The sequence below is a fragment of the Catharus ustulatus genome, chromosome 1 (assembly GCF_009819885.2).
Source record: "Catharus ustulatus isolate bCatUst1 chromosome 1, bCatUst1.pri.v2, whole genome shotgun sequence".
Lineage (NCBI taxonomy): Eukaryota > Metazoa > Chordata > Aves > Passeriformes > Turdidae > Catharus > Catharus ustulatus.
Window position 1 is genome coordinate 1,977,944 of NC_046221.1, and position 22,220 is coordinate 2,000,163.

General features: G+C 53.0%; 1 protein-coding gene across 1 annotated transcript in view; it reads right to left on the reverse strand.

Annotated features, from left to right (window-relative positions):
- The window catches only part of WNT9A (Wnt family member 9A), a 55,177-nt gene extending 39,993 nt beyond the window's left edge, over positions 1-15,184 (reverse strand). The window contains exon 1 of the mRNA XM_033067152.2: positions 15,050-15,184. Coding sequence (XP_032923043.1) covers positions 15,050-15,144 — 95 coding nt within the window. The 5' untranslated portion in view covers positions 15,145-15,184. The remainder of the gene's footprint in view (positions 1-15,049) is intronic.
- Positions 15,185-22,220: the final 7,036 nt, after the last annotated feature.

Consider the following 22,220-nt stretch of genomic DNA (forward strand, 5'->3'; position numbering starts at 1 on the left):
CCCTGGCAGTGCCCAAGGCCAGGGTTTGATGGAGCTTGGATCACCCTGGGATAGTGGGAAGTGTCCCTGCCCATGGCAGAGGTGGAACAAGATGAGCTTGAAGGTTCCTGCCAACCCAAATCAATCCAACTCATTCCATCATAAGAAAAAACCCCCCCAAATCTGGGACTGATGTCCATCACTGCTCCAGAAAACTTCACCAGAAGTTCAAAAATTCACAAATTCAGTGCAGAACCTCAGCAGCCACATGGTCAGTGCTGGTGCCAAGCTCCCAAGCCTGAAGGAGCTGAGGAGCAGCTTGGTGAAGTCCCTCAGCTGCTGTGGAGAGGGAAGGAGGAGTTCTTGGTGGCAAGAAAATGAGATTAAATCAGCTTAGGGTTCAGGCAGAGCTGTGAGTGAGACCCAGCCTTTGCAGGGCAGCACAGAGGGGCCTTTGAGGGATTTCTGAGCTGCAGCACAGAGAGGTCTCACAGCCCCAGCACAGCAGGGCAGCAGCAGCAGCATCCATGTCCTGCCTGTGGGCAGTGTCTGTTCCCTTCTCCACAGCCTGTGGGGACTCTTCAGGAGAGCCATGAAAAACCCAACCTAAAGAAACTCAGGGTTTGTTCACCCCCCCTCCAAAAAATAAAATAAATTCTTACACGGCTGCCAGCTGCTGCTGTGGCCACCCAAACTGCTCCCCCAGTTGTGAAGTGATGCTGAACTAAGGAGAGGAGCTGAAATATCCTGAGCAGGAGGGGAGGCTGAAGTTACACAGGGCTATTAGTAAAATAAACCTTGCTCTGGCACGCTGCAGAAGCCTTACCCAGAGCAATGCTGGCACTCATTTCAGGCACTGGCTTTAACCCTTCCTTGGAAAGGAAAGGAAAGGTGGCAAAGCTGTGCCAAGCAGCCATTCCCTCCACAATCTGCTGGAAGCTGCTCCTCAGGGATTAAAGCTGCACCCAAAGCAGGGGTCTCACAGCAAGGACAAAGGATCAGGATGGTGTTAAATCAGAGAATGGGGTGTAGGGACAAGGACAAAGGGTAGAGACCCCCACCTGCAGAGGGGTCAGTGCTCTCCTCCCCTCCAGAGTCAAAATGTTTAGGATCAGCACGAAGAAGAAAAAAAAGCCATGATATTTTTCCCCTCAGGGATCTTCCCTGGCACTGGCAGGATTCCCCTCCTCTCCTCCACACCCACATCACCCAACACCTCAAATGCAGAGGAAAAGCCCTGTCCCACACCCAGCTCCCTCCAAGGCAAGAATTACCCAGGGCACCACATGGAATGAATGTTTTTCACTAAAACTTCAGGAAAACCGAGGCCAAAAAGTCTTTCACAACCACAGCTCACCCTGTACTGGAGGGAAACTCCTCAGCTAAAGGAGGAGTGTGCTGTTGGTCAAGTATTCCCAGTCCATCCAGAGACTGCAGGACAGCAGGGAAAAGCTGATGTGTGACTCATTGCTCTGCGTTTTAAAGTGAAAAAACAAAGAGATTGGTTTGAAGAGTTAAAGGAAAATTAAAAAAAAAAAAAAAGCAAGATTCAGAAAGGAAAACTAAAAAATGAAGGAGAGTAAATACCTCTAAAACACCAATTGTGCAGATGCAGGAGGTGTTCAGAGGAGCTGGCTCACACAGCAGCTGAGGTGAAGCAGTTTCTGTGTGAGAGGCTGCCTATATTAGTCACGGGTAAGGGGACACTCCAGCAATGCTCCACTGGAATGAATGGAGCCCAGGAATGCAAAGTGGGGTGGTTAAACCACATCACTTTTGGAGTGCCTCCTCCAAACAAGGCTCTGAAGTGCCCTTAATTCAGTTCAGCCTGCTTTGCATTGAAATCAGCTCTGCTGAAGTGAATTAAGGATCTTTAATCCCCAAGGAGAGTGTTTCCACCAGGGCTAGTTAAGAGTAATTGAACTAATCCACTTTAAAAGTCAGTTCAGATTAGTTGTGCTAAGTGGCTGTGCAGATGAGGCCTGGGAGCACAGGGACTGTCTCTAGCATGCAATAATCCCATCAATCTGCCCTGGGGAGGACAGCTCGGGCTGGGAGGGATCCAAAACACTCCAATCAGAGCACTAATGGAAATGTCTCCCTGTGCCTGACAGGTGCCATCTGGTTGCAACCAAAGGCATTTTCCACGTGGATTTTTTCTGGGCAGCCCATGTTTGCTGGGCATGGCCTAAGGGAAGTTGGGTTTTTATGGGCAGCTCCCTGCTCCAAGAAGGGCTGGCAGCATCTCCCACCTGAGCCACGCTCGAGGCTCACATCCCCTCACTGAAATATCAAATATGGGTCTCCCTCCATCCCAAAGGGCTGAGATATTGGATCTGGGGTCTGTGCAGGTGGGAAGGAGCCAACTCCACCCTGCCCTGATGGCTGGGGGGGGGATTGGATTCCCCATTTAGTGCTACCACACCCACCCCACTCCTCTGCAAGCTCCCAGGCTGTTTCCCACTTCCCACTGGTTTTCATCCCAGCTTTTCCACTGGTTAGACCAAAAGCAGGTCAGCCCCACACAATTCCCACAGAAACAGGGAGCAGAAAGCCAAGAAGGGCAATAAAAACCAAACAAAGGGCTACAACCACCCCAACCACATCCTGCCTCGATTTTCACTCCAGCTCCCCCCCAAGCCCCAGCAGCAACCCAGGGCAGGCTCAGCCCAGGTTTTGCCTTTCTAGGAAACCACGGAGCCCCTGTTTCATGCAAGCCACTTCTTCCCCAGCTAAGAATAATCCCCCCAGCTGCTGTTTGATGTCCCCATCGCCATGGAGGCAGTGTTTTTGGTCAGGGAGCTCCCCAGGCAGAGGCAGCGAGGCTGCGTGTGTTCGCTGCCCTTAATGTTTCCTGTGCGGTTCGGGCTGTTTTACCTACAGGTATGTTTATTCCACTACTTTAGCAAACCAGCAGACTTTTTAATGGAACTGTTGATATTTTTCCTGGCTGCTGCTCCTCCTGGAGAGGCGAGGCAGCGTACAAACGGAGTTCACTGCGAGCTGCAGCCCGGAGCTGCTCTGCTCCTCCTGGGACCGCGGGGAATTGAAGGTTTCCATTGCACTGGTCAGGTTTCTTCCTTCTCCCAGCCTTCAAGTTTTAGACACACACAAACAGAGGAGCTCAGGCAGCTGACAGGAGCAAGAGCAACGTGGGGCTGCTGCTTGAAGCAAGAGCAGCAGCTGCCCTGGAAATCCAGCCACGCATCTCCAGGCTCTGGAAAAGGAGAGCAGGTGCAACGCTGCACCCCGAAAATGAAGCCTGCACCACTCAGCTTGTTTTGCAGCCAGACCTCGTGGGCTGAAGCTTGGTGTGTCCTGCTTTTAAACACTTCAGACCTTACCGGGTCAGCAGGAAGATTTCTATAAATTTGTCTTTGGATCCCCTTTATTGCTGCAACAAGAGGAAAAACTCCAACCCAGTGGGCTCACTGAGGGCATTTTCAAATACAATCCCTAGTCCAACAGCCTTTGGGGGCTCTGAGAAGAACCAGCACCAAACCCCTGACTCAGCTCACTGTGAGAACAGTCCTGTGCCACAGCTGAAGCACACAAAGCCACACAGATCATGACAAACCTCTGCTCCCTTCACCCACAACGGGGTAAAACACATCCAGACAGGTCAGACAGCAGCTTCAGAGCCACTTCCATCCAAAGGAGCCTCCAGAGAGCTCTGGGAGCAGAGCAAAGAGCCCCACACAGGCAGGGAGGAGCAGCTGTTAGGACATGGCCCTGATGTGCCCAGCTCAGCATCCCTGGCTCTCTGCAGGCTCTGGGAGCAGAGCAGTCACCCCCACGTCTGTGAGGGGGAATATCCAGCAAAAACACACCCAGAGCCACGCTGTGACAGGGTCACCCAGCCTGTGCAGCCCCAAACTGAGGTGGTTTTGTCCCAGTGAGTCAGGCCAGGCTGTCACTCAGCTCTCAGATTTTCCATGAGCATGGAGCAGGATGCAGCACTGAGGGAGGATGCCCTTCTCCTCTCCTGGTACCTCCCACCCTGCTGTGTCTGGGACAGCCCTGCTGAGCCCAGTCCGTGCACTGGGAACACAAAACCCCCACGGGCACTGCAGGTACTTTTAAGGCATCTCCACAGTGTCAGATTTGTTTCTTCATGGTTGGTGACCCCTCTGCAAGCCGAGGAATCCAGCAGGTGCAGGATTGTGCCTGGTCCCAACTCCCCTGCAAGCACCATCCCTTCAGCCCAATGCTTTTCCTGCACCTTGCACAGAGGCAGGACTCAGCCTGGAAACACATTTTCCTCAGCTCCACAAACCAGTGTGGACATTACAGCTCGTAACACTGACCACAGGGACTGCTCAAAGCCTTCCTCAGTCCAGCTCACACCCTCCCAAGGGCAGCTCTGCAGCTCCAGTCCTCTCTCCAAACTCATGCTAAGCCTCTGGATTTCCAGAGTCAACATGGGACAAGCCAGAAGATAGAAATAGTCCCCAGGGATGCAACACAGCTGTGCTAATGAGCCAGAGGAAATGTTGGATCTTTGGTCAGACCCTGTAATTCAGCTCAAGTGGCTGCTTCACCTCTGGCCTGTCAGATCAACTTGTTAACCACAGACTGGGAAAGAGCTCCCTGCTTGCTCCCAGCAGGAGATTTCTGTTTGGCAGGGGCTGAAAACGCCCCTACCCCCCTCACCTTGGATTGCAGAGAGGCCCAGAGATGCAGAGAGAGAGCTGAGCTCTGAGTTTGCCAGGTATTTCAAGATCTCACCTTACACTGGGAGAGGATTAGGGCTAGAAAAGAATTTTGTCAAGATTAAGCCAAACAAGCCAGTTCTTTTAAATCAAGTATCAGTTCTGGTGAACTGTCCCCAGAGGGGTTTGGGCTGCAGGATTGGGTTTCTTGTCAGAGGAGATGGGCAGCACTGGAGAGCAGCTGAACTCCGTGTTCCTGAGCTGGGAAAGGTCCCCTGGAGTCATGGATTGCCCTGGGAGAGGCTCTGCAGCCAACACCAGTGGATCCAGTCCAAGGTGGATGCTCATCCCAAGTGCAATCACTGAGCTGGTACCCAGGTTCCCAATCCAGGATGGGCTGAGGCTCAAGCAGGATGTGAAGGAGCTGAGAAACACCAAAATCCAGCAGCCTTTCTGTGTTAAACTCGAGTGGAAACACATTTTCCTTGATTATCTGACTAATTTTTAAAGCCTTGACTGATGAGCCCTCACCCAACTCTGCCCCTCTGCCTTAGGAGAGGCTCTGCAACCATGGGACACACAAGAGACTCACAGGAACCACGAGACATTGAACCCAAAGCAAAATTTGGGGGAAACAAAATCATTCCCCCTGCAGGAATATGGCAGAGCTCCTGCAAATAAGGCAGAGTTTTCCTGCAGGCAGAGAGGAGCTCCAGTGCCAAGGCCCAGCATGGCAAATCCACCCCAAAAATCTCACCCTGAGAGCTGCTGGGATCTCCACGGATCCCAAGGGTGGCATTGCACAGTCACCAGGGCAAATTGAAGTCATCCCAGCTTCAGTCACAGGCAAGGAGAACCATCCAACAAGCAGAGAATTCAACTTTACACCTTGGATACTTTGGAAAGTGAGGTGTTTGACAGTGATCCTAAAACAGAGCTGGAAAACCCCACAGGGTCCTCTGGAAAGAGCCACCTTCACCTAAAATCTTCAGCTGCAACCTCTAAAAATTGCAGTTACACCCCCAGGGCTGCTTGGCTTTGTTTTGTTGCAATACCAAAATCAGCTCACAAGTCTTAAAAAAAATAATAATCATTAATCTGCAGAGAAGAGATGACAAAGAGGATATCAAAATAGTGAAAAAACAATACCCCTAACTAAGCAGGGGTTGACAACAGAGGTTCCCACTGAGCTCTGCACTGGGAATTAGCTGTAGGAGAACCATGAGGAGCAGCACAGCAATGCCTCTGTGTTGTTCCTTTCAGGGTCAGCTGAGGGAAGGGTACAAAACTGCCAGCAATTCATGAGAAGAACCTGCCATGGACAGGGATCTTCCACTGTCCCAGGATGCTCCAACCCCATCCAGCCTGGCCTTGGACAGTTCCAGGGGCAGCCACAGCTGCTCTGGGAATTCTATTCCAGTCCCTTCTCACCCTCCCAGGCAGGAATTCCATCCCAATATCCCACTTCATCCTGCTCTTTGGCAGTGAGAACCCATTTCCCCTTTTTCTGTCCCTCCATCCTTTGTCAAAGCCCCTCTCCAGCTCTCCTGGAGCCCCTTTAAGTACTGGAAGGGGCTCTAAGGTGTCTCCATGGCCAGGGTTAAGAGGTGCTGAAGATCCAGAGCAGCATCCCAGTGCCAAGCTGTGGGCTCCATGAGTCAGAACAATTCATCTTGGCCACCTGTGTCACCTCCTGTGCATCACCCAGAGGCCAGACTCAACAAACCTCCCTGTTCAAAATAAGCTGCTGATTTTTGAGCATTATTTCTTGTGCTCATCAATTGACCTCTTCCAAAAGGATTTTTTGGCCTTGAAAACAACAGTGTCTTGACCCTCTTTGTGCTGGGGGGCTGCTCCCCAGAAATTCAGAGAATTTCAACAGCAGACCAACGTTCTGGTTAGACTTCTGCCCATTCCTCCCAGGATTGCCTCAGCCAGCCCTCAGGGAGGGTTTTCAGCTAAGCTCAGATATCCCTGTGGGGCTCTTTCAATGCTTCATTCAGGTCTAAGGGGAATCATCTGCTGCTCCACATCCCAAAAAGCACCTCCTGCTATTGCCCCAAGGCAAATCTTGCTGCTGCACTCTCTGGGAGATTCCAACAAGTTTCTCCAAGAAAGGAAAGTTTTGCTCCAGTTGGGAAATTCCTCCATCCAGTGCATGGCAAATGCAGAAATCAAAGCAAGTTTTGCCCTAAACTCCATGGCCATGTGGCTGCCCAATTAATGCTACTTTAATCAGCTAGGCTAAATGAATCTGCTCATGAAATTCCTGCCAAGTCCCATCCAGCCTGTTGGGAATGAACAGGAATTGGGTGTTCCATGCTGTATCCCCAACTCAGCATTACTGTCACACACTGTTGAGTTTGCATGTTCTGTGGTGGATGGAGAGAAAAGAGGTTGTCCTCTGTGTTCTTCCCAAAAAGAGTTTAGCTGTTTTTTCTAACCTGTCATTTCCCCTTCCCTCAAAATCCTTCAACTGAATTAAGAAAATGCTCCCCACACCTTAGAGAATGGTTTGTAATAACAGACTGGAAGGCTGCAGGGCACAATGAGGAGCTGCTTGATCCATGTGAAACAAGAGTTCCTGGTAAGAGCTGAGGGGAGGGGAAAAAAAGAAAAATCAGCATAGATTTTTCTATCAGCTCCAGCAAATCCTGTAACTGCTGTGTTTATCCATGGAGTGAAAATACTCCCTGTTCCACTTAGGGAAGTGCAAACACACATTACAATAAAATGTAAAGCTTGCTGAGCTGATAAACTTCATAAGTGTGTTTTATGACAGTATCTGGAGAGATAAGGCTCATTAGCACTTACAGCCACCATCTGAAGGAACCTTAAAAAGCACAGCTACAAACAGCAGAAAAGGAAAAAAATTTGCATCTTGACATCAAAAAAAAAGCTTCTAAAGGGTTAACCCTTTCCATAATAATAATCCTAATAATTTGAGTCCTCTCAACTTGACCTGAGCTCTGGAAAAAGTCAGGAAAACAGACCCACATGTTGGCTCATGTTGGTCCAGAACCTGCAGCCACGTTCTGCAGGAGGAGCAGTGGCACCCCAAGACCATTTAAGAGTGCAAACAACAAATCCTGTGCTCGAGGGCTCCTCAGGTTGTATGAACACACTGCAAGCCACGAGGGAGATGTTTTGGCTGCAGAGAGAAGGAGCTGCTTTGGTGTGGAGGGCAGCCAGAGGATCAGCAGGTTTCAGGTTGGAAAGCCACGTCCAGCAGAGTTTTTGGATTGCTCCAACACACCCCTGGAAGTTGGGAACTTGGGAAGTTTGTGTCTAGCAGGAGGTTTCAGCAGGAGCACAGCACCATCCCACCCCAGGCAGTCTCCCCAGTGCGGATATTCCAATTCAACATCTTCAAAATCCCCTTCTGACCTAACTCCCTCTTAGAAGGCATCAAGGCAGAGATGAAACAGGGAAGGCAAATCCAATCTTCAGCTCTCCTGAGGCAAAATTCCCATGTCCCACCACTCCTGTGCAGCTCTGGACCACAAATGTCCCATTGACTGGTCTAGCACCTCCTCTGGGTGCCCAGCCACCCTCACAACAGCTCAAGCTCAGCAGTTTCTTCTGACTCAGATTTTTCACTAATAAAAATCTTAAAGAATGTTTAAATATCAACATTCATTAGAAATAACACTGTCACCATGTCCTTAAATGAAGGGAAAGGACTGGAGCATCCATTCCAGGAATATCTACAAGAGAGTTGGGGAGAATGTTTTTACACAGGTAGATAGTAATAGGACAAGTGGGAATGTTTTAAAGTGAAAGAACAGGTTTAAATGAGCTATTAGGAGGAAATCCCTCCCTGTGAGGGTGGGGAAGGACTGGCACAGGGTGTCCAGAGAAGCTGTGGCTGCCCCTGGATCCTTGGAAGTGTCCAAGGCCAGGGCTTGGATCACCCTGGGACAGTGGAAGGAGTCCCTGCCCATGACAGGGGGCAGAATTTGAAAAATCTTTTCTAACCCAAATCATTCCCTGATTCTCCAAGAGGCAGCTACACCAAGTCCGCCAGCACAATGAATTAATCCAACAGAAAAAAAATGAAGAAAGCAGCAAAAACTGACAAAAACTTGCTGTGGTCTGAAAGATTCAGACTAAGCAGCATCACAGAGTGATCTTCCAGACTTTCCACTTAACTTGGTTTCCCTTCCCTATCCCACAGCCTAATTCAATTACCTGCCCCCAAATAAGCCTTAAGGCGATTCTCATTACCCCGATAAAGCACAAGGCCTTTAATTATTAAACACTCTGGGGCTTTTTGTGTTGGGGTTGTGGGGCTGGACTCCCTTTTATTGTTGTCAGCAGCTTCCAGAAATGAAGTTAATCATTGACCAGGCCTTTCAGCAGGAGACCAGAGTCCTGTGGATTCCTGGTCTCTGGTTCTGCATCACCAGTCAGGCTAAAGGAAGTCACCAGCCTCCTGCTTTGCCAGGTACCCACTCAATATTCTCCTGACAAGCCATCTTCCCCCTCCAAGGTGTCATTTACAGCACTGGAAAAAGAAAAATGCAACATTTGGACATGGAGGTTGCAACAGTGCTCATCGTTAACCTGAGTTCAGAGAGGAACAGCCCCAGGTGAGGGAAACTGAGGCATGAGGCTCCAAAATGTCAAGCAATGTGGTGAATCCACTAATTCAGCCAAAAAAAAATATTAATTCCTGTCTGAGCTACTGCTGCTCCATCCTCTGCAGGCAGGAGAAGCTTCCAGGCACTCCCCAGCCTGACTTGGGACAAATCCTGCTCTCCAGGGATGAAGATGCAGACCTGACACAGTTATTTCTCCAGGTGTTCCCAGCTTTGTCACCACCCTTATGGCACCTCATCAAATCCAGTGCCACTTCCAGCACCTACAAAGCAAATGCTGCTTCTGGGCACAGGGTTCCTTTTCCAAAGGAATGGAGGTTAAACACTGCTTTGAGTTGACCCAGAGAGGCCAACTTTGGGAGCGAAGCCAGGCAGGACTCGCAGCATTGACAATTCATCCAGCTGCAAAAAAGCAAGGGAAGAGGGGGAAAAAAAAAAGCCCCACACACAAACCAGGCAGGGGTTTTCCAAGGAAAACCCCAAACCCAGCACCTTAAACCCAGCACAGCCATGTGGGAGAGGCAGAACAAGCAGCAGAACCGCTTGGGGCAGGATGGCCAAGCCGTCCTCTCCAGCTGTGTTTGCCTGCCTGCCGCATTCCTGCCTCGCCAGCCGAGGCCAGGTTTTGTTTTTTCGGGTTGTGCTGGGAAGCAGCTGCTCCATCTCACACACGCCAGGGCCTGGCGGGTGTGCCCGGGAAACCACTGCGGCCTGGTCACGCCATGGAGGGGCCCGCAGGCCACGCCATGGCCTGATCTCACCATGGAGGGGGGAGCCCACAAGGCCACGCCATGGCCTGACTGCAGCCATGGAGGGGCCCACGGGGCCGCCGCCGCCATTGAGGAGATGGCACGCTGTGGTCTGGTCACACCACGGAAGGGGCCTGCAAGGCTGCCACCATGGCCTGGTCATGCCATGAAGGGGGCCACAGAGGGGGTCACAGATCGTGTCACGGCCTGGTTGTGACATGGATGAACCCACAAGGCTGCTGCCATGGAGGGGGCCACGGGTCATGCCATGGCCTGGTGTCGCCATGGAGGGGGTCCGCAAAGCTGCCGCCATGGCCTGGTTGTGTCATGGAGGAGCCAACAAGGCTTCCGCCATGGAGGGGCCCCGCAAGGCCGCTGCCATGGCCTGGTGATGCCATGGAGGGGGCCTGCAAAGCTGCCGCCATGGCCTGGTCATGCCATGGAGGGCCCCTCAAGGCCACCGCTATGGCCTGATTGTGCCATGGAGGAGCCCACAAGGCCACTTCTATGGAGGAGCCCGCAGGCTGCGCCATGGCCTGGTCATGACATTCAGGGCCCCACAAGGCCGTGCCATGGCCTGGTTGTGTCATGCAGGGCACTGCATGGCTGCCGCCATGGAGGGGCCCTCAAGGCTGCCACCATGGAGGGGCCCGCAGGCTGCACCACAGCCTGGTTGTGCCATTCAGGGGCCCACAGACCGCGCCATAGCCTGATCGTGCCATGCAAGGCCCTGCAAGGTTGCCGCCATGGAGGAGCCTGCAGGTCGCTGCCATGGCCTGGTCGTACCATGGAGAGGCCCACAGGCCCCGTGGCCCCACACCACCCTCCAGTGACAGGGACACACACCCAGGACCTGCCACAGCCAGGTCATTGCTCAGCACGCCCCACAGGTGGCAGAGCCCACTTTTATTGGCGGTGACATTCCAGCTGACACCACACGGAGCTCGAGGACTCGCAGCCCGCTCAGGAACCCAGAGCGCTCACAGCTCCGGAACAGCCCTTCAAGCCCAACATTCCACTCTTTTCTAAGGCTCTCTTAACAAAATTACACCCTGAGCGACGAGGCTGCTGTCCTACAGCAGAGCAGGGCACCTATTCTGCACCTGCCAAAGGGAATAAAAATACATCGCACTTCCCACACTCCAAACTCCAGAGCGCGGCTCTGGGGAGGGGTGTGTTGGTAAATTAGGGCAAGCTATGCTTCCCCTCCCTCCCTCTCCCCCCGTGAGCATTTGAGGGTTCCTGTTGCCTGCGTGCAGGGGACAGATCAGTTACATTTATGCAGAACATTGCAATCTGTCAATATAAACACTATGTAAGCATGAGCCACTTGTAACATTACTACTGTCTTGACAAGTGTTTGCAGAGGGGGCAGAGCTGCTGGGATCCTTCTGCTCCCAGAGGGAAAGCAAAGCAAATCCCAACCTGCAGGGAACACGCTTCTGCCAGCAAGAATTAGAAAATAATTTTTTTTAAAAGTGCATTAAAACTGAGTCAGACTTAGAGTCCCCAGAAATAAAGGGGGGTTGATTTATGGACTCAGATCCACAGATCAGGCAGCTCAGAAAAGCAGAAGCTCCTGTGGGCTGATTTCCCTTCCCACCAGCACAGGATTGAGGTTGCTCAGCCACTCTGTCACCCCAGCACAGTTAATATTGTCACCTGCCCCTTCCAAAGCCCAGAAGTGCGAGTCCCAACACAATTCCCAGATGCCGCTCTGGCATTTCCACCACCCCCAGCCACATTTGCGAGAGGAAAGGGAGGGAGGTGAGGTGCCCACGCCCAGAGCAGGGAGGAAAGCTGAAATGCAATTCTTTCTCAGGGATCCCAGCAGTCTGGGGCTGCTCCAAACTCCCCCCAGCAGCCAGTTGGAACATGGTGCAAATTAGTGCTCAGACAGCCCAGCTGCAGAGGCCGTGGCCGCACATAAAAGCGGCCTCACTTCTGGAGCAGCCGCATCCCAGCAGGCTGACACCGATCCCGAGGCAATGCCTCCCCCTCTGGTGCAGGCTCAGCCTCTCCCACAGCCATCCTACCCCGAAATTCAGCCACCACCATCATCATCCTCCTCCTAGGGGCAGCTCTAAAGGCACAAAAAGCCACCAGAGCTGTGCTCAGTTTTGCAGACTTGCTTTCTTCTATCAAGAAGTTTCTTACCAGACAAGGCTTTGGAGTTGTAGCATCACCACATCCCTGCTGCCAGGCTCCTCCAGCTGTTTCCCAGCTGTTAGGGCTGAGCCAAACCCCTCAAAATCCCTCCTGAGCAGGTGCCTGCAGGGTCTCAGCTCTGCACACCAGCGTCTCACTGCAGGTGCTGCTGCTGGGGAGTAGCCCTGGGTCATGCTGGCACCTGCTCCAGGGAGGAGGGCAGCAACACCCAGGGTGCCAAAATTCTCCTCAGGAAAAAAAAAAAAAAAAAAATCTAATCGCTCCCTCCATGGATCATCGCCTCCAGCACATCTCCCAGTCAGGCAGCTTGGGGATGGGGAATAAAACAGCAGCAAGAACCCCACCTGCACCACAGCTTTAACTCCCACACACGCTCCAAACTCAGCTTCCAGAGGGCATTTATCCTACTTGGCTGCTCGTGCATCCCTCCAAGAACACCAGAGGCAGCCTTCCAGGGAAGCAGCAGCCTGCAGCCGTGGTGTTCCCAGCCCAGCATCCCTTCCTGCCGCCCCCCGGGACAGCGCAGACATAACTCCATGCTGACACAATCTCATTATCGTGTAACCATGCCCCATTTCTGTCCCTGGGCACTAATTCCCCACCAGGCCACACATTTGGAGACATGGAATTCTTTCCCTGAAATAAGACATTGGGGCTGGGGGGGAAGGGATCATCCACAGCTGTCCCTATCCCCCTCCAGACTGCAGGAGGAAGCAGCCAAGCTGCAGCCCCAGCGTGACATCTGCTTCACACAGCCTCACTCTGTGCCCCACCACCTCCTCCACAGGGATGCCAGCACCCAGATGGCCCAGCAGGCCACCAAAAGGTGGTTTTGGTAATGGCTTGAACTCAAAAGGAGCATCCCTTTCCCTGCCTGAAGGGTGTGTTTTAGCTCAGCTCATGCAGCCAAGTTGTTAGGAAGGATTTACCAGCATGAACAGATGTGCTGCCTCACCTGGAGCAGCTCCTTTATGCACGTGGCATAAGGAAAAAAGATCATTACCAGCCTTCCCAGGGCACTTGCAGAGCCACTGAGTTCTGCAGGAACATCCAGCTTTTACCAGGTGGGATTTCTTTCCTTATCAACAGACAGAAGCCCACAGCAAGGAGGGCTCAGCTCCTCCACACACACTTGTTGGATCTCAGCGTGGATTATCAGGACCTGGGATCTCAGCACTGACTATTCCCAGTGTCCCCAGCAGCTCAGCAAGTGCAGCCTCTGCTCTTGGAAGAACAAAGAGGGGATCAGCAGCAGATGCTGCTCCTTCACTGGGGCTTTAACCAGAGACAAGGATGCTTTGCATAAGCAAACTCCACTGCACACCACAGCAGCCCTGGAGCACTTGGAGTGCACATCTGGCTGGGTGCACATCTGGCAGCATCTCCTCTCCCCTCCTTATTGCCAGGGAGGGAGTCTCGAATCATAAAAAGCAGCTGTATCAAGACAGAGAAAAACCCAGAGTAGTCAGGACAGACAGCAAACGCTGCCCTGCGCTCAGAATGTCCCTTCTTAAGTTAAAACCTCTACAAGCCAAGAGAGAAATCCCAGAAGGAACTGGAACGAGTTACCTGCTGCTCTAGAGCAGACACCAGCACGGCAGGGATTAATAGAGGAGTTAGAGGCAAGCTCCTTCCAAAGGCTGTCAGTCCCCACGGCACAATTCAGCTGCACAGTGCCGGTGGTCCTCGGCAGACACATGAGCCAAGGGGCTGGGAACAGCCCTCCACACACTGCCGAGGGAGAAAAGGGCTTTTCCTAAAAACCTGCACACACAGGACAGGCTGTTTCCTTAGAAAACCAGCCCCAGCAGCAGGAAGTGGAACGGTTCTGGAGTTGGAAACAGAAGATGTAAGTAGCACTGTTTGGAAAACTTTGCCAGACCACAAGCAATGGACAAGCCTCAACACCGGGATTTGTTTTACTGGAAAGAAAGGGGGAAAACCTCAAGTCTGCTAAAACATTCTCCAGGGCTGGTCCAGTGGCTCCTACCAGTGGTCACAACACAACATCCCCCAAAAAAAAGAAAAGAAGAAGGAAAAAAAAATAATGGGTACGAATCACCACTGTTGTGTAAACTCACACCAAAACCTCTTACACAGGTGCTCGTGTCCCAACAACATTTTGGGACAAATGGTTTAAAATTAAGGATAAGAGGCTGCAACACCCCATAAAGCACAGAAGGAAAACCCCGCACGGAGCTGAGGCGGCTGCGGAGGACATTGAAGAGGAGCGCGGGTTGAGTTGGCTGGTCCAGCTCACCGCACAGAGGCGGGACAGCGGGATAAACCAGGGACAAAATCCCGGGATCGGTAGGGAAGGGAAGGGAAAGGAAAGGAAGGGAAGGAGCTGGATCCACCTGCGCCGGGCCGGGAGCTCCCCCTGCCGGCCGCGCCCGCCGCGCGCACAGGTGAGCGCCGGGGATGCGCACCCGCGGATCCCCCACCAAAAAATAAAAAAACAACCCTCCGCAAAATGCACCGCCAGCCAGCACCTGCTGGGACGCGCCCTTAAGTTGGGAGGAAAAATGAGTTTTCTGTCCCGTGTCGCACGGGGTTACAGCCCGCGGCTGGTGCGCTCCAGGTCCGCTCCGTGCGCGTCACCCCCGCGGGGCACGGCGGAACCAAGCGCTCGTTCCGCGGGGAACAGCCCGGCAGCTCCCGGGGGCTACCGGAGAGCTCGGTCCCGACCGGAGAACCCACGGGGATTTGGGACGTGGGACAGCCGCGGGCACGGCTCTGTCGCTGCCCCTGCCCGGCTGTCAGCGCCCGCGGAGGGGATGCCCGCAGGAGCACGGCAGCATCCCCACCTCGGGCGGGACGCGCAAGGCGCAGAACCCCTCCAGCACCAAAAAATAAACTCGGGCAAAAAAGTTACAGAGCAGGAGCGGGGGGCACCTACCCGAAGTAGGCAGCGGAGGGCCGCGGGGCGCAGGCGAGCAGCCCTAGGAGCGCGCAGGAGGAGAGCCATCCCAGCAGGACGTGTCCATCCAGCATCTTGCAGCGGCGCCGGCGCTGCTCATCTCGTTCCCCCGCCGCGCCCGCTGCGGCCCCGCCGCCCGCCCCGCTTCTTATAGCGCGGCCGGCGGAGAGAGCCCGAGCGGCGGCGGGGCGGGCCGGGGAGGGGCCGCCGGGGGGGAGGGACACGGCCGAGGGGCGGGCGGTGACATGGGGACACTCCCCGGGAGGAGGGACGGAGCGGCGGGGCGGGCGGAGCGCGGAGGAACGGGAGCGGAGCGGGGGAACGGGGATGCGGGGATACGGCTGGGGGGAAAAGGGTGAGAGCGCAGGGGTTGGGTGGGATGGGCAGGAGTGAGGACAGGGATGGGTGTGCCAGGGGCGGGTGTGCCAGGGGTTGGCAGCAGTGCCAGGGCCAGGTGTGACAGGCGTGGGTGTTCCAGAGGTGGGCGGCTGGGCAAGGATGGGGTGCGCAAGGGCTGCGTGGTCGTGCAGGGATTGGGGCAGTTGTGCAAGGGGTGGGTCTGCCACATCTGGGCAGCTGTGCGAGAATCAAGCAGTCGTGAAGGGCTGGATGTTCAGGGAGGGGGAGGTTTAACACATCGGGGCAGCTGTGCGACAATCAAGCAGTAATGAAGGGCTGGATGTGCAAGGGGTAGGTCTGCCACATCTGGGCAGCTGTGCGACAATCAAGCACTCGTGAAGGGCTGGATGTTCAGGGAGGGGGAGGTTTAACACATCTGGGCAGCTGTGCGAGAATTAAGTAGTCGTGGAAGGGCTGGATGTGCAGGAGTGGGACTGCCACATCTGGGCAGCTGTGCGAGAATCAAGCACTCGTTAAAGGGCTGGATGTGCCGGGGTGGGTCTGCCGGAGGTTGGACGTGGGAAGGCACAGCCATCGCACACCCGTGTGCACAGCCACACGCCTGTGAGCAATGCAGGGACAGGACACCCAGCACCCCGGCGGGGAAGGAGTTAATGCCCTCAGTGTCACCCTTTCGGCCGGGGGCAGTGGCAGCGTTTTTCCAGCTCTGTCGATGTCACTGTCATCGTCATCCTGGAGGTAATTCCAGCACCCAAGGACAGGAAGGTTCCCCTCCTGAGCGTGTGTGTGTCACCCTGCTGAGCCACCTCGTGGGGACAGAGGCAGGAGGACACTCAGCACTGTCCCTGGGATTAAACTCAGCCCCTCAAAGCTGTGCCCAGCAGGTGACATTTGAGTACATGGTGAGCAGCAAGACCCTTGGGGTCATCGGTGTTTCAGAATCTGTGGACAAATCAGTTCACACAGGGGGCGAGTTCATGGCGATGAACCTTTTGTCCTGGAATAGCTCCTGGAGTGACACTGGGAGCTCAGTGAATTTATTCTCACCTCTGACAGTGCCCTTGGGCATTTCCATCTGCCCAGCATTGTGCAAACTGTGTGGATTCTGCTCATTTTGGGGGTGAGGAGGGGAAAGATATTTTTAAAAATTATTTTTTAATGTTTAAAACATCTCAGCCCAGTTCCTGTCCACATTTTTGCCAAAACAAAAGCAGACTTATGGAAAATCACCGTTCAAAACCTCCCACATCCACCCGTACATGGGATGTGGGGGCTCCCACTGTGGCTCTGCATCAGCACCCCTTGGGATGGAGACTGAAACTTGTTTGGGGTGGGTGTCACATCCATTCCAGCTTCCTCAAATCCACCTGATTCACCATTTTCTGGGAATTTCTCTCAGTGTTTGGGGTGAAGTCAGCCCCCTGTGGGGTCAGCAGCCATCACAGCCTGGCAGAGGCCAGGATAACATTCCATTAAAGCCTGACCAAGAGACCTTTCCTCGAGGAGAATTTGGGAGTTAGGAGCAGTGCCAGGGTCATGTTCAGTGTCCTTATCCAGCCACCCGAGCTTGGGAAAGGCGATGAAGGGCTGTGGGTGGAGGGCAGGACAAGCAATGTTATCACCGGGAGGCTTTGCCTGAGCGTTTCTCTGGTGGAAAAAAGCACTTTAGGAGTCATTTTCCACGCACATCCCGAGGAGCTGGTGATCCCAGCACGTGGAAGGAAACTCCAGTTCCTCCAGGCAGCCCCGGGGCAGAGCTGTGGCTCATGGAAAGGCGGTGGGAGCCTTGCTGTTACTCATTTTCTCTGCCCCAAGCGAGGTGCCCGATCCGGGGTGATGCCCTGGCTGTGTGTGACTCTTTCCAAAGTGAGGCAGCACCAAAAATAGTCCCCACTTCTGCTTCCAGCCAGGAAAAAAAGGGAAGCCCGGGCAGCACTGACTCCTCCAGGGCTTTGCTGTTTGTGGTGCCTGGGGACCAGGGATGCAGCATCTTCCTGGGGCAGCTTTGTGGCTTTCAGGAGTCCCTGGGGTGACAGAAATCGGGGTGTTTCTGCTCAGAGCAGTGGCCTTGGGCGGTGTCCCCGCAGCCACCGACAGCAGAGGGCAGTGCCACATAGGCGCAGTGCCACGGCTTTGGAAGTGGGAATTTTTCTGTCCGGGATGGAGGGGACACAGCAGAGCCAGGAGGAAACAGCCAAGCACCCAAGGAGTTGTGTGGTGTAATGGCTCTAAAAGGTCGTAATTTTCTTTTTGCGATCAAAAGATGCCAGGTGCAAGGACAATGCTGGACAGGGAGTTGTTGTCCCCTCTGGTCTGGCAGCAGCACAAACCCCGTGTCCTCCCCCTAACCCCGACCCCAGCGCTGTGCTTCTGGAACGTGTCACCCATGGGAGTGACCTGCCAGGATCCAAGCCTGGCACCCTGCAGAGGGTCCCGATGTCCCATTCCCGGTGCCAGGGTGTGTCCCAGCCCTGTGGGGGACACATGGCAGCTCAGGTGCCAGGATCTCATCAGCACTGCTGTGTCCACCCCAGGGGGATCTGCAGGGTGACTTCAATTTTCCTGCTCCATGACTCAGGTCTGGAGCAGGCGCCTGCCTGAGGCTTCCCCATCCCACAGGAGCCCTCACTCCCATCCACGTTTTTTACAGGAATCCCAGAGCATCCCAGGTCAGGGCTTCCCTTCTCTCCCTCAAGTTTGCTCCAGCTGTTTTTCTCTGCAGTGCAACACCACGTTCCACACTCCAGCCCTTTGCAGAGCTCGGGATTTTGCCCATGGAGCTCCCTCTGCACAAACCCAACCTCTCCAGGGCAGCGACTCCAGCTCAGCGGGGCCATTGACTCACAGGAGGGTGAGAGGCAAGGAAAATACCCGTGAGCTCATCCTGCTCATCCCTCACTGCCAGTCCTGCATGGATTCCCCAGCAGATATTTGGCAGCGACTCCCAGGTTGGAGTAACCCAAGCAAGGCAGCGAGGGCTTGGGCAGGGCTGGGTGTCCCGGGATAGCTGAGAAGCCTTTGGTGGTGTTTCCTCCCGGCAGATCACCTCCCAGAGGAGCCACTCACATTTCCCTTCCTGCTTTCCTGAATTAGAAGTGGGCCTGGCATTTGTGTGCCCTCCGGACAGAGGCTGAAATAACAGACCAGGGCCGGGAGCGCCGCCTGCCCACGGCACAGCGTTTGTTCCACCGTGCAAACCTTCCCTCCTGCATTTCCACTCACTCTTTTCTCACCATCATGTGCACTCCCAGGGTGTTTCCTCCCCTTCAAGTCACCACACACGGGCTGGAAGCCTCATTCCTGCTTCTTTTCCACCAGGAGTCACCTTGAGCTCCTGCCATTGGTGCTGTTATCCCTCCATCCCTTCCCTGAGTCAATAATTCTTGAAAATGTGACCCAACCAGGCCTGCTCCTTTCAGCTGGGATGCTGAGAGCCAGGCTGAGAGCATCCCTGCTTCCCCAGGGCTCTGGGTGTGCAAAGCAGAGGAATGAGGAGCAGCATGGCCCTGGTCCCACTTTTCTAAGTGAAGAAAAGACAACGGGCTGGCTGCAGAATTTTACAAAACAAAAAGCAAATGAGAGCAGTTCTCCCATTCTATCCATGCAGAGCAGAGCTGGATGGAGGGATTTGGGGGTGCTGGAGGGCTGAGTGTGTCCCCTGCTGCAGAAGCTTTGCCCTCTGAGATCCATCTGGGATCCCTCAAAAAGCCATAGTTTTGGGCTGCACACCTTCAATTTCCCCTTGCTCCTCTGTAAATCTACCCCAAATGGGGCAATCTTGGGGAGAAGAATCAGCCAGGGCAGCAAGGTGGTCAAAATGCAGCAGAACCCCTCAAATCTCAACAAGGTGGAGGTTTCCCTAAATCTCCCCTCAGAGATCCCCTCTCTCAACTCGTTACAGGACACACAATAAAATACTTTGAGGGTATCTCATGTGAGAAAAGAAAGAGGTGAATTTTAGGATTTTTTTTCCCTTTCCCTCTAATTTAGGAAGCTGTTGCTTCCAAGTCAAACAGAGGGAAGCACCAATTCTTCACCTTTTTGCATGAAGTGACCTTGAGGTGGCTGCACAGACTTTCAGAGAATCGTGGAAGTATAAAAAGGTTGGAAGGGAGCTTAAAGCTCATCCAGCCCCACCCCTGCCATGGGCAGGGATCCCTCCCACTGTCCCAGGGTGATCCAGCCTGGCCTTGGGCACTGCCTGGGATCCAGGGGTGGCCACAGCTGCTCTGGGAATTCCATCCCAGCCAGGAATCCCTTCCCAATATCCCATCTAACCAGTGGGAGCCATTCCCTGTGTCCTGTCCCTCCATCCCTTGTCCCCAGTCCCTCTCCAGCTCTCCTGGATCCCTTCAGGGGCTCTGAGCTCTCCCTGGAGCTTCTCCTCTCCAGGGGAACCTTCTCAGTTTTCCCAGAGCAGAGGGACTCCAGCCCTTGGAGCATTTTCATGACCCTTTTTCTCTCTTCTTGCTTCTATTAGGGTCCAATCCTTTTGTTCTGGCAACAAAGCACATTTCTTTTCACTGGTGTTTCCAAGAGCTGGCAAATTATTTTTTAAAGTACCTAAAAAGAGAAAATTTTTTTGCCTCCTTCTTCCATGCACATCCTTCCTGAGTCGTGCTCTGCTCTTGCAAAGCTTTTTCTTCACTCCATCCATGCCACCAAAGCCTCTGAGCAAACCCAGGCAGGAATTCCTCACAGGGGAATCACCTTTCTGCTGATGATTCCGTGGAGAGTGATGGACTTTACAGTCTGGACCAGAATGATTTTTAATACAATTAATCTCGGTGCAGAATCAGGTCTGTCTTGTCTTTATGACAACGAGCATGTCAGGAATGAAGGGATTCTGTGAGGCAGAGCTGCAGGAGGGATTTTTGAGTTCTGAAGGAGCAGTGCCAAGGAAGCAGGGACTCTTCCCACCTTCTGTGGGATTAACCATTATCTGAAGGATTGAGAGGACAATTTGAAAATTGTCATTTTCTTATGAAAATCAGGTGGAAGAGACAGACCTGGCCTCGTGCACTGTGAGGGAAGAGCCCCTGTGTGAGCTCAGCACCTCCTCAGAGCTGATTAATTCTGTTACAGAGCCAGCCCTGAAATATTCCTGAGCTGTGACACTCCTGGGCTGGCTGGGAGAGCGACTGGGAGGGAGAAATTCAGAAATGGAGAAATGTGGGTGTCTTGGGTTACAATACAGAGTGTGATAAAAGGTGTCTGTTCTATCACCATCTGTTGAGGGTGGGGCAGTGATCCTGATCTCCGTGGGAGATATTCTGCTAATGGGCCATCCATTGAAACCAGCTGGGGCATTGTTCTTTATCTTTTCACAGCCCATCCTTCCTCCAGCCAGTCATTTTCTGCTCATGGCCATTGAGTCCCACTGTGGGACTGATAAAATTACTGCATCCCATTGGGAGTTGCTCCAGCCAGGGGGAAGAGCCCAACATTTCTTACCAAGATAAAAACAGAGGTTTTGGGACACTAAGGGAGCCCCTTTCTCCACTGGACTCCAGAGGAAAACCGGATTTCTCCACATCACCACTGGAGCTGCGGAGGGAAACTGCACCTTGTACAGGAGCACTGCTCCAGCTGAGCCACATCTGTCACTGCAGGAGGATGCAGCCACCATGGGATGGGACTGCTGCCAACACCCTGCCTGACGGGTGTCAGGTTGTACTCTGACTGTGTCAGGGTTTGGGGTTTGTTCTTTGTAGTGCTGTATTTCTATTTTAATTTCCCTAGTAAAGAACTGTTATTCCTAATTCCCACATCTTTGCCTGAGAGCCCCTTGATTTCAAAATTATAATAATTTGGAGGGAGGGGGTTTACATTCTCCATTTCAAAGAGAGGCTCCTGCCTTTCTCAGCAGACACCTGTCCTGCAAACCAGGACAGAGGGGGCAGGAACTGGGGGAGACCCAAGGGTTATGGGAGGGTAAATATCCCAAAACTCTCTGCAGATCCATGGGGAGCTCACAGCTCTGCTGCTCCTGTTTGCCTCACCCTGAGGGTGACAGGGTGAGCTGTCCCTCTGTCCCTCAGGTCACCCCCCTCTGTCCCTCAGTGCCCAGGGAGCTGCCCCAGCCACGGCTCTTTGACCCTGAACATTCATTAAACAGCACAGTCCCTGTGAGGGGAAAGGAGGGGTGAGATAATGTGAGAAAAAAGGGAAAAAAGAGCAGAAAGTGGGGATTAAATGCTGGTTTTTGGAGTTTTGTGTCCCTGGCTGTGGTCACTGCTGTCACCTTGGAGAGAGGTAACAAAAACCTCTTCAAATCTCTACAAATTCATTTCTGGTGGAAGTTTGTAACAACTTCCAGCCATCCCCGTTATCTGTGGGTGCTGTATTCCACCATGGGGATTTTTTGGAAATTCCTCTAATTGATTACTGATAAAATAATTCCAGTTTAAAAATCCTCCTTGCATTGGCTTTACTGGGAAGGGGCATGGGGTGTTTGATCAGTTTTTAACATAGCAAAGAACAAAAAAATCATAAAAAAAGTGGATGAGGAGCAGGTCTGGCAGTGCTTTCTCTCTCTCTCTTTTTTCCCCCTTTTTTCCCCTTTTTTGGTTTGGTTTGGTTGATTTGTTTGGATTTGTTTTGTTTGTTGGTTTTTTGGTTTTGCTTTTTTTTGTTTGTTGTTTTTTTATTTTTGTTTTGTTTTTTAATAGTGAATTATCTGGGAATGGAGATTGTCAGGGAAGAGAAGATATCCAAAAAATCCACGTTGAAATTCTGTGGGTGGCACAAAAAGTGGGAGAAAATTTCCATGGGGGAAAAATGAAAGTAT